The 12974-nt window shown below is 37.4% G+C and overlaps 1 protein-coding gene across 1 annotated transcript; it reads right to left on the bottom strand.

Moving 5' to 3' along the window:
* Positions 1-12974, bottom strand: srsf12 (serine/arginine-rich splicing factor 12). Its single transcript, NM_001007945.2, has 5 exons — positions 12770-12974; positions 9980-10084; positions 3908-4011; positions 3508-3649; positions 1-1232 (listed from the first exon to the last, which is right to left on the bottom strand). The coding sequence occupies exons 1-5, from the start codon at positions 12832-12834 to the stop codon at positions 887-889; spliced, it is 762 nt and encodes a 253-aa protein (NP_001007946.1). The 5' UTR covers positions 12835-12974; the 3' UTR covers positions 1-886.

Here is a 12974-nt window from a genome sequence, read left to right as displayed (position 1 = left end):
TTTCGTTTGGAAACTTTCAGTTTATTAAAACCATTGGACAAAATACTCAACTGTCCAACATTTCAAGTGACAGCACTTGAGGCAGAATCAAAGCATTATGAAACTATTTACTGCATCTAAAAAATACTTGACTAATGCAGAAAACACTGCAGAAAGCAATAAAACAATGGTTATGCAGCACAGTAAACAAACAAAACCTGTATTTGTGCAGCTTTTTCCAGAAAATAAAAATTGTCATTTACAATCGTAAAACATACGTCTTCAACAAAAGCACATTTGTAAAACTTGGTGCCGCAACCCTTATTGCTGAAATGAATATCAATCTTTAGATTTCAGTGTTAGTTTTACACATATATGTGTATGTATCAAAATATTTTAATAAGATGGAAAGATTCTCACTATCCTTGCACTAAACGACAAAATTGTACCCTCATTCGGTTTAAGCCTAGCAAGCTTGCCAGATCTTCCCTTACACAATTACATTTATGAAAATGTTTCATTTTAACACTTTTTGATAAATATTAGGTGGTTGGTCTAGACAGTAAAACAAAGCACTGGCATATATTTCAGGAACACACTCCAGAGAATACTTTGAAACATTCAGCAGTCCAACCAAATGACAAAATTAATATGTTTTCTAAAAAGAATGCTTTACAGGTGTTTCAAACAAAAAAAAAAACACACACACAATATGCACGGAGGTCTTAGAGGGCCCAAGAAACTTTATGAGAGCTGCTTGCCCCCATTCTCACATGTAATGTTTTAACTTTTTTTTTTAGAAAGTAAGCAAGGAAGTCTAGCTGATATTGTAAACTTCTTGGCAGATGAGAAGTCTGCCAATTGTGGACAAAACTTGCAACAACCTTAAGAGGTACAAGAATATGCACTAGTCTTCGTCAGACCCAGACTGTCTACTGTTTTTGCCCCGATAACAACGTGACCGAGACCGGGAACGAGAACTAGAATGTCTGGCTGCTTCTTTTTGTGATAAAGAGTTTGAATGTCTATGACGAGGAGATTTCGAGTGGGATCTAGTGGAGCCAGATCGCCTTTGGCCTGACCTGGACTTTGACCCAGAGCTAGATTCCTTTGGAGGTGAGCCAGAAGGTGATTTCTCCATTGATCTTGAGCGTCCTCTAGAGAAGGAATGTCTCTGCGGTGTCCTGGAACGCCTTTGAGGAGATTTTGAACGTGACTTTGAATGACTGTAAGAATGCCTTCTGTGCCTTGATCTGAAGGAAATACACAGATAACCCTTGAAAATAAGCTCACATGTTCTACAATTTAGTCAAACTTTGCATTAACTTTTAAAAACAAGTGTAAATACATGTAATAACCAATTTAGAACACCATTTTTTATATTTCTATAGAATATCATATATATGCTTTATAACTTCAGTGGCTGCTGTGTTATTGCAGTTTTTGTGATAAATATAAGGTTATGTTTGCTGTAAAGGAATATTTTTAACTCCAGTTAAGCTATAACCTAAAGCTTTGCCTGTTAATGTAAATGAAGCAGAGATGAGAAAACAAATATACTTTGTTGAACACAAAGCCAGCAGCCCTATGTCAGCAATTGTGGGCACCTCCTTTCTACAGTTCATTACTGCACTACTGATAGGGGATTTTTTTATTTTTTATCACTTGACAAAGAAAGGCTATGTCCTAAAACCAGCTATTAGAGACCAGCTTAATGTCATTTCTATCATACAATGGTCCTTTCACCCTGCATTGGTACAAAAGAGATTTACTTGCTATTTCCTTAACTTCTAGATTGCACAGGAATCACTGGTAGCATGCTGACTCAAGGCGGAGCATACTTAAGGGCACCAGTATTCTGTACCATCAGTACCCTAAAAAAGTGCTGTCCAGCTGGACACCCATGAGCCAAATGTGGTTATCTGTAGAATTTGTATGACATCCTTTTTATTTAATCCAGCTCTCAAAAGCAGTGCTGTGGTGTCAGTACATAAATCATTCGACTCCTCAGTTTATAGTACCGCCCGACTCCTCTGTCCTGCACTGGTTAAAGTTGTGTGTTTGCTTCAAATACTTACAATAGTTTATATAAACAGAACTGCCGTGTAGCCATTCAAATTGGGGGGAAAAAAAATGCGCAGATTACATAGCAGAAAACAGATACGCTGTGTAAATTGCCATTGTATTCAACAGAGTCTATCTGCTATGTAACCTGTGCCTTTTCTCCATTTTTCCCAGCTTGAATGGTTGGCCCAGTGGCTACACTGCAGCTTATTTATCAACTATAGAATTCCTTCCGAAGCAAACATGAAACTTTTATAATTGCAGGGCAACAGTACATTATATTTTAATTACGTTAAAACGTTTTCATTATCAGTGTTACTGTTCCTTTAATATACTAATGTATTTTCCATTTTGATGGTATGTAAGGTATGTCATCAGTGCCAATGCTCAGCACTTTTAATTTTTTTTGTAACTTATATTTTTATTGAGTTTAACGATGTTGATTATACATTAGATAAAAGTTCAGCAATTTTAAAGCTATATGAAGATGGCATCTGCTTTTGGGAACAAATTGAAGAACTACTGGCTAGGAAGCACACACAATACACTATTAGCCAGCCAAGCCTGTCACTGACAACATGAATGAGGATACTGTTCAAATTTGGGTCTATACCTATATCTTATCCTATGTTGTTAACTTTATTAAAGACTATAAGCATTCCTTAAACCTAAAGTTTAAACAAAAGACAAAAAAAATGAAAGCTATAATAAATTAATTTTGTATTAGTGAAACAACTAAGCACTAGGCACAGTGGGAGTAAATTCAGAGGCATAGATCTTCACTGCTAAAGGGCTGTGGATGTGCTGGACTGGTATAGAAGCTCAAATGTAAAATGTGCAACATTTCTACCATACTTTTTTGTTCAGCTTTAGTTCTTCAGAATTCAGTGATTGGATGCCATATCAGAGAGATGCTATTCTTAAGTTGGACGTCCCTACTTTATATATCTTTTGCTTGCGAATGGCAGTCAATTGTCAAATCATGCTGAGAACTATAGTTAGCAATGTCAAGGAGGGCAGATTCCTTGTTTAAAAGACCCCATTCAGAAAGATATAGCACACTGCTATGTTAAAAAGCAGAACATCTGGGATAGAATCTTGTTAAGGTGGCCATACACAATAAGATCTTCTACGGGTGGGCAATATCAGGCTAATTACAACTAGAACAGCGAGTATAAGCGCCCATCGGTTTGGGGACCACATCAACAATCAGACGAAAAATCAAACCTGCCTAATCGAGATCTGGGCAAGCCCATCGTAAGTGTCCATATGCGGGCAATAAGCTGCCGATATCCGTAGCTTATCGGCCTGTGTATGGCCACCTTTACACCCAAGGCCTTTCAATAGGCAGACGCTCACCTAAGGTAACACTTTGTTACCTTAGGTGACAAATTATTTCACTAATTAATTTTATTCATGATGTTAAAGGTCTGTTGGTCTGACATTTCATAAGTTATAACTTACGATTTTAAGCTGCCAGACCTCCTCCTACCACGGTCCCAAGAGGAGCTCCGACTACGTGTTCTCCTTCTGCTGTGGCTTCGGGATCTCCTGCGATCAACTGGTGAACAGGCATGGCGCTCTTTGGATTTCATTTGTCCAGGAGCTACAGTTAATAAGGAGACAACTCAGTAGAATATTTATACAATAAATTGTATTAACATTATGAATAACTTGTCCTTTGTTTAATGCCAAGCAAATTTTCCTTTTTAAGAAATGTATTTTTATATACAAAAAGGCTCATTAGTTAAAGAATTGTGTTATGTACCATTTACATAAAACAATGCCCAACAGATGCAGATCACTTCAATTAAAAATATTCCAATGTAGTGAAGTAGTAACAAAAGCCTTATTCGTTACTTACTTTTCCGATCACCTTGAGCAAATTGTATCTCAATTTGTCGACCACAAACCCATTTCCTGTTAAGATTATACAGGGCATCTTCAGCATCACGAACATCCTCAAACCTGACTTTTCGTTAAGGAGATCTGGATTATAGTGCACACTACATTATATAAACCACAAGAGGTAACAATTCTGAGTATATAAAGTTTTTTTGTTTTAACTTCCATTGGTTTGGATAGATATGTTATGTATTTCTACAGAAATTAGTTTAGACGTGTCTGCGTCACTCTACAAACATATCAGCTACTGATTACTATAAAAGCTTCTGACTCTCTTCTGTATTGCCTCCAGGGGAGCTAAGCTCTGATAGACGAAGGATTACTACAATCAAACAACAGTGCCTCTAGTCAGCCAACACACAATGAACGAAAAACCTCCATTATCTGCAAATGTTTCTTATTTTCAGATAAACAAGCTATTCATTCCCCTCAAAATTTTATGCAGAAATAATTTTACATCAAGAATATAACGCTTGCATTTGTTGAAACTATGAATGCATCAAATCCATAATGTTTGCATTTTACTCAATACAAAATTCTCTACAAATGAATTGGCCAAATTCAAATTTAGTTATTCAAGATATGTACACAAACTAAAATTATTTCCTTTAATTGTTTAGCACTAAGATTATATGATAAATAGGCAGTATACCCCTTATTCCACAAGAGTTCAATAATCAATAGGCCTTGCACTGAACATAATTTTGCCTATTGCTTTAATGACAAAACATATTGCAAAATACAGGAGGTACAATTTGGCCCTCCTCCGATACATATACATGTGTACTGGCAGGACTGTGCACATCAAGGAGACTGTGGCCAGAAAATACTTAAGTGTGCATTCCCTGGCCAACATCCACTCTGCAGAGAAAACATACCATATGACAGTAGCCTAAATAATTACATTTTATACCAGTTACATTTAGATACCAAGGTTTCAGCCAAATCAATCCCTAATTTAGAAACATATCTCCTCAGAGCAACAAAAAAAATCTCAAACTTCATATACCCAGTGGGGGAAAAAAACACCTTTTTGAAGTATCTAACTTCCTCTTAATTTTAGGGAATCTGTCTGTCTGTTGGCCCACAACACAGACTAAGATAATATAACACTGATGTAGAATATGCTTCTTTGCACATTAGCATTTTGGGAGCAGGAACCCCATCCATGACTACTACTACATTTATACTAGTACTATATGCTTTTTGAATCGTTACAGCATGTTGAGTTAAACAGTAGCTATGTACACCATTTGAGTGTGATAAAAAAAAAAAAACACCAGCAGAGCTGAATCATGAATCACACACAGGCTCCCTCAGATCACACTGTGACCTAAAGATATCTATATGCTCAGTTAAACTAGTTTATGTAGAGGGGAGTGATAAGAAAGCTGAACAGGATGGTTTCATTGATTCCTGAAATCTTTGCAGCTATATAATTTATTAAGGATTTTAGCAAAAAGGTTTTTTTGTTTTGATTGCATGCTTCACTTAGGGTATAATGCGGAGTCTTTTAATTGAGAAGCATATAAAAAAAAAATATTACTCCCAATGACCAAAGCTATATATATATATCTATCTATCTATATATATCTATATCTATCTATATCTATATCTATACACACACACACTTACTGAAAGACATTCTGCACATGTACCCAGCTAAAGCTGTTGCAAAGGACTCTTGCAAATACTAAGGGGTTGATTCTCTAAAGTGCATTAAAACGAGCGCTATTTATAGCATGCGTTAAAAATTTTATTGCTTCTAATTTTTTTCGACTTAACGCACGATTCACTAAAAGGACAGGCATCATAATTAAGACGCAATGTTCTTTGCGTTATTTAACTCGCAATGAGCATTTTTCTTGCGCACTCAAGAGCTGCCTCCTTAAAACTGCCACCCTAGGCAGGGGGCCTTCAAATGCCTAATTATAAATACAGCCCTGGATAATTATGGTCCATGGTTTACTTGCCAATAACTGATGATACAGGCTTTCTACCTTACCTGCATTCTACGTGAACTAAATGAACTAACTCTCTAGGGCAGGGGTGCTCAGAATTTGTCATTCTGTGATCTACTCTTGCCACCTGGCTCTACCACAGTTAAATATTGCAAAGTCTATCATTTTGTGCAATAAGCAAGCAAGCAAAAGTATCAATCGATGTTTAAGAAATACACATAGCAATATAAAAAAGCAGTGCCAAATTCACATTTAATGCCCACATAACATGCCCACATATTCAAGTGCCAACTTCAAGTTTAATTTGAAAGAATAGTAGTAGTTTTTACTTCCCTTCATGACCCACTTTGTAGTCTGCACACAGAGAAGTGGAAACAAATATATACAGCGGCCGGGAAAGCACAATCTTCTATACTAGGATGAAACTACAAAGACTGGCTAGAGCAGGCGAACTCAAAAGCTCCAGTATGCTGGGGGAAAAAGAAGTGGCGGGATGTCATCCCCCCTGCATTCCACCTCGAGGTCTACCAGAAACTTTAAAGTGATCTACTGGAAGACAGCGATCTACCTTTTGGGCACCCCTGCTCTAGGGTAACTATTATTTCCTGAAATACAGTGGTGTGAAAAACTATTTGCCCCCTTCCTGATTTCTTATTCTTTTGCATGTTTGTCACACAAAATGTTTCTGATCATCAAACACATTTAACTATTAGTCAAAGATAACACAAGTAAACACAAAATGCAGTTTTTAAATGAGGGTTTTTTATTATTTAGGGAGAAAAAAAATCCAAACCTACATGGCCCTGTGTGAAAAAGTAATTGCCCCCTGAACCTAATAATAACTGCAATCAAGCGTTTGCGATAACTTGCAACGAGTCTTTTACAGCGCTCTGGAGGAATTTTGGCCCACTCATCTTTGCAGAATTGTTGTAATTCAGCTTTATTTGAGGGTTTTCTAGCATGAACCGCCTTTTTAAGGTCATGCCACAACATCTCAATAGGATTCAGGTCAGGACTTTGACTAGGCCACTCCAAAGTCTTCATTTTGTTTTTCTTCAGCCATTCAGAGGTGGATTTGCTGGTGTGTTTTGGGTCATTGTCCTGCTGCAGCACCCAAGATCGCTTCAGCTTGAGTTGACGGACAGATGGCCGGACATTCTCCTTCAGGATTTTTTGGTAGACAGTAGAATTCATGGTTCCATCTATCACAGCAAGCCTTCCAGGTCCTGAAGCAGCAAAAAAACCCCAGACCATCACACTACCGCCACCATATTTTACTGTTGGTATGATGTTCTTTTTCTGAAATGCTGTGTTACTTTTACGCCAGATGTAACGGGACACGCACCTTCCAAAAAGTTCAACTTTTGTCTCGTCGGTCCACAAGGTATTTTCCCAAAAGTCTTGGCAATCATTGAGATGTTTTTTAGCAAAATTGAGACGAGCCATAATGTTCTTTTTGCTTAAAAGTGGTTTGCGCCTTGGAAATCTGCCATGAAGGCCGTTTTTGCCCAGTCTCTTTCTTATGGTGGAGTCGTGAACACTGACCTTAATTGAGGCAAGTGAGGCCTGCAGTTCTTTAGATGTTGTCCTGGGGTCTTTTGTGGCCTCTCGGATGAGTTGTCTCTGCGCTCTTGGGGTAATTTTGGTCGGCCGGCCACTCCTGGGAAGGTTCACCACTGTTCCATGTTTTTGCCATTTGTGGATAATGGCTCTCACTGTGGTTCGCTGGAGTCCCAAAGCTTTAGAAATGGCTTTATAACCTTTACCAGACTGATAGATCTCAATTACTTTTGTTCTCATTTGTTCCTGAATTTCTTTGGATCTTGGCATGATGTCTAGCTTTTGAGGTGCTTTTGGTCTACTTCTCTGTGTCAGGTAGCTCCTATTTAAGTGATTTCTTGATTGAAACAGGTGTGGCAGTAATCAGGCCTGGGGGTGACTACAGAAATTGATATTGAAATTGAAAATTGAAATTGATAAACCACAGTTAAGTTATTTTTAACAAGGGGGGCAATCACTTTTTCACACAGGGCCATGTAGATTTGGAGTTTTTTTTTCTCCCTTAATAACGTAAACCTTCATTTAAAAACTGCATTTTGTGTTCAATTATGTTATCTTTGACTAATAGTTAACGGTTTTTGATGAGCAGAAACATTTAAGTGTGACAAACATGCAAAAGAATAAGAAATCAGGGAGGGGGCAAATAGTTTTTCACACCACTGTATATAATAATGACAGTCTTAAGGGGGAGCTTTTTCTAGGGACATCCTAAACTGACAGTATTCTGCATAGAGCATGCATTCCATAAAATACATCAACTTAGTCTCTATAATATAATAAATTAAAGGGGAGGGGGGATTTATCATGCATCACGTGGTAGCACTTAAGGAGATGGACACATGGGGCATTTTGCACAAACAAAACTGATGAAACTGTCCAATATCATATATCACACCATCCATTATGAAAGTTCGAGGACAAATATGGAAGATATAGGCTTTTCTCTGCTAAACTATGGTCAAAAAACTCTTTGCTTGAACACAGCTGGTCACAATACACTATGTACCAGTGGCCTAAAAGAGAAGCTTTTTATGTATTTTTAAGTTAGGGTTTCTCAGCAGTTTGAGCAAATCATATACATTATTCTGCTGTGCAATCCTTTGTTTACTTAATTCTGGAGTGAAAGCTGGAACATTCTCAAACACACACAAAACAAAAAGGGATATTTACCTTTAATTAACATTTTAGAACAACTACTATATCACTCTAAAAAATTATTTTAATACGAGCTTCCCTATTTTATGCACTATTTTATACACTTCCCTTAGCCAGCCTATTTGAAATAGGACACAGTGCTTGCTTTAACAATATCTTACCTTTGAACACATTAGCTCTCAAACATTTTACTCGGCAAGAAAAGCAAAATTAACTTTAGATTTAAAAGAAGACTGGGAGCTTCACTTCTTATACCTGATCATTTCAACCCCATGTTAAATATCATTTCTGTACATAAAATACACAAAGCCATGAATATAAAAATATAACCTTAAATATAGTGCTTAGCACTTTAAATTGTGTATTATCCAAAATAATGTTCCCCCAATTTTAATATATAAGGATATAAGACCACTCCTTTGCCTATAGTCTTGAGCCTTTACAAAGCCATGGAATATATATATTTAAATATATGTTTTTTTTATTATTTTTTTTAAAAAAAAAGGCATATTATTCACTAACTTTAAAAACAGCTGAACTGCTGAGTAAAAAAAAAATCTATACAAAAGCAAAGCTTAACTGAAGCATCTGTCACCCACATGTCATACTCATTCTCTAAAATGAGGAATCATTGAATAATGCACCTAGTATACACAAAGTATCAATTATTATTAATTGTAGGGAAATCATGAGTGAAATGCTTCTGTTGAGCCTGCTCGACCCATAAAGACGGTCTTCCAGAAATTTTTAAACAAGCACAATCTAACTTAGTCTATTCACCATCATACTGCACTTATGATGGGAAAACCAGTAAAAATACAACAAAAAACAAACACAATCTACTGTTTAAACAACTCTTTTTAGAATTTTGCTTAAACGTAACATTTTTGCTTGCAGTGCAGATTGGTAAGAAAAATTTTTTTGAGTAGTAGGATACAAATAGACTTTTGCGGTTACCTCATTTGACTTGATCTTGAACCTTGACCTTTACTCTTTAAAACTTGCAAGGTGAACTTGGACACCGATCAACCAAATCAGACTTGGCTTTGGGTTAAAAGGTAGGAAATGTGAACCCTCTGCTTGGTGCACGCTGTGTCTTTAGTGCTTGGCAAGAACTTCCCCTCTTCCAGCTTTCTTATCTCTTTCCACCCTCCCTCTTTATTCCTTGAAGCTGCAACTTCAAAGGTGTCTTTGGGCTTTACGCTTGGCTCTATCTAACCAGGCTCATTCAAACCTTGGGGTGCTTGCCAGCTACTGTGGAATACTTTACATTTTCTGAGACAGAGAAATAAACACATTTAGTTAGGGTGCAGGCACCTTGACACACTTGCATAACACAAGCAAATAAAGGATATTGTATATAAGCAAATCCTCGTGGGCGGCGAGTGTAGAAGTCAAGTGGAACGTAAACGTCTACTATTGGGCCGTACCGACCAAATTCACGACGCAAATCCTCCGGCCTGAAGTGTGCAAGGTAGAGAGACAAAGTTGACAGTGCGGACGCACAGTTTAGAGAATGAACAAAGTTTAGATTTAATCAACACCACTGTAAAATAAAAAAGCTATTAAGTGGAATCTGGACAACCTGCAGAGTTTTACATCTAAACAGCCTGATACTTAGAAGCTTCTTTTTAGAGTCAGGTCAGTGCAAATGTAAAGAAAAGCCAGGCAGACATTCTGAAGGCAATACACGACCATATACAACAAAGCTTCTGGCTAAAAAAGGTGTATAACTAATTGTGTGCAAAAAACATTCCCTCTCTATATACTATCTAAATTAGCATTTATGGATTGATTATCATTTTATTTATTCACTTGCATTGGCTGAGGATTTCTCAATAGCTTCAATATGCTGAATTGCCATGGGCAAACCTACGTTACCTCTCAATGAAACTGTGCCACTTGGCAAGGTGTAGGTTTTCCCACTCAATTCACATTATTGCTGGTGGGAAGGAACTAGGGAAATGTGTTGCCTGCAGTAACAGAGATTTACCATGGGCAACAAAACATCATTTTTAACCTTGTGTAATGTTTCATTCTTCAGTGGTTCTTTGGACACAACATTATCACCTCCCTAAAGTTTCCTGTGGGGTCACAATCCCCTTACATTTACTAAAAGGGTTACAGTCAAGTAACCAAGAGGCATGCAGGGCATGAACAGTTAAAAAGAGATGAAATTGCACTTTGCAGCAATAATCGTTGCAGAAACCCTATAGGTTCGCTTAAAGCCTGTAAATAGAGGTGTTATTATATTTAAAGCAAAAAAAAATAGCTGATTAACAGGAAGAAGTAGTGTTTTAGCTATTATGTTACACTTCAGTTCATTCCAGCCTTTATAGATCACATTTTTGATTAACTATAAGGAAAACATTTTTATTTGCACAAGCCTATATTTGTACCCAGTTTCATTTTTAAACTGAGCTGTTTCTTTAAGGCTACTAAAAACATTAAAACATGAAAAAATAACTACAAAAGATTTGTATTGCAAATGTGGATTTATGCTTTAATATAAAACAGGTAAAAATAATGTTTGTTAGACATTTATAGAAAATGTCACTGCTGTATTTCAGAACTTTCCATATAATGAATTTCCAGATAAAAGACCACATACCTGTACATTAATCTACCAGAGGATTTTAACAAAGCCTAAGAAGGGCCAATACATTACAAAATGTGGCTCCTTTGCAACACCTTGCACACCCAAGGGTGACGGCACATGGAGCAACTTAGTAGCAGCTACTTGTCACAGCTACTAAATGCTAGAAGATACCCTTTCATATACAATACTGAGAATTGCCTCTGCCATGACAAGTAGCTGCTACTAGTAGCTCCATGTGTCTTTAACCTAAAGCTAATATCACATGTAGCAGTTCTATGCCTGGGTATTTCAGCCAGCAGAGAAATGCCAGATACCCAAGGTGCCTTCTGTTGCTGCTTATAAATTTGTCAGAAAATGCTCAAGTGCACGATTTAAATACACCTGAGAAGAAATTGTCTACCTTAGTATAAATGTATGTAAAGTCTAATGATTTTTTTTTTTTTTATTTCTTTATCTAAACAGTGGGAATTTAAGTTACTCCATGTTTAGTCCTAGCAAGGTAGATAATTACAGGCGAATGATCTGTGTCGTGGTAATCCTGGTAATCTACCTCCCAAGGATCAAACATGGAGTAACTTTAATTAGTCTGTTTCACCTGTTTTAATCACAAAAAAATATTTTTTTGTTTTTATTCATCTAAACAGAAATTTAAGATACTCCGTCTTTGGTCATTGTCTGGTAGATAAATGCAAAACTATCTGAGCCCTGGTAATCCAGTTACCTACCTTCCACGGATAAAACTTTGTGCAGCTTCAATTTCTTGTTTAGTAATAAAAAAAATAGTTTTTGCCTATTTTAATCTATGTTCAGCACAATCCCTATATGATTAACTCTGTTGAATAAGGTGTATACTCCTTTGGACCCAAAGCAAAAGATGTGTATAGCAGCAATTACAATCTGGGATTTGATATGGGCCAAATGTCAACTACTAGTACTCTAATCCTCAAATACAGTTACCACCTGGCCAGTAAGTTATTCTTGATGTAAAAAAAAAAAAAAAAAATATAGAAAGGCCTTTTTTTCTTTTGTTTATTTTCAAATGAAATTCTATGGTGGGCTGGGCAGCTCAAATCAAGTGCCCGGGTAATTGTACGGCCATAGCCGACTCCTTTGTTTCCAACAACAAAACTGGGACGTTATAGCAGCTAGCTAAGCTGTATTAATTCATTTCTCTCACAGTACAAATGGAGTTTGAATGTAAAAAGCGGCCTCAGTCAGGCGCATTATTATCACTCTGGGCCCCTATAAGCGCCGCACGTAACAGAAGCAGCGTCGGAATTCGGGCCCATCGCACATCCAGCATGCGACTAAATAGCACATGCCAAAAACATACACATTCTCACGGAAAAAACAATTCCAGTCACTGCGGAACTCCCCAGCCAGCAATTCGGCTCTACATACTGTAATAAAGGCAAGAGACGGAACTAGGCCATACAGGTGGCATTTCTCTTTCTAGTGCGCCTCAGCGTTTTACGAACTGACGCCGAATTTAAGAACTACCTCCAGCCTTTGCCCCAACACCCAAACCTGCAAACTGGGCTCGTACCTGGTGGCATCAGCCACGTTTCGGACGAAGAGGGATGTGTTGGGCGGCCTTGAGTAGCGAGACATCCTGCGACTCTAAACCCCAGTCAGACAAACGCCAAAGCCCTACAATAACAGAAAGCCGAGCTTTTCGATTTAAAAAAAAAAATAGCGTTATAATCAGGCTCCGAACAGTATTTTCTCAAGACGATAGCCTTAAGGGGTGC

Source organism: Xenopus tropicalis, chromosome 5 (assembly GCF_000004195.4).
Source record: "Xenopus tropicalis strain Nigerian chromosome 5, UCB_Xtro_10.0, whole genome shotgun sequence".
NCBI lineage: Eukaryota > Metazoa > Chordata > Amphibia > Anura > Pipidae > Xenopus > Xenopus tropicalis.
Note: the sequence above shows the minus strand (reverse complement) of the source record. Positions and strands in the feature narration are given on the sequence as shown.

What these genes read in the sequence shown, in the direction of transcription:
- srsf12 (NM_001007945.2), bottom strand. Translation starts at nt 12,834, where the DNA reads ATGTCTCGCTACTCAAGGCCGCCCAACACATCCCTCTTCGTCCGAAAC. An exon ending in AACGTGGCTGATGCCACCAG is followed by an intron (nt 10,085 to 12,769) that starts GTACGAGCCCAG and finishes TGCACACTTCAG; the next exon opens with GCCGGAGGATTTGCGTCGTG. An exon ending in TGCTCAAGGTGATCGGAAAA is followed by an intron (nt 3,650 to 3,907) that starts GTAAGTAACGAA and finishes TATTAACTGTAG; the next exon opens with CTCCTGGACAAATGAAATCC.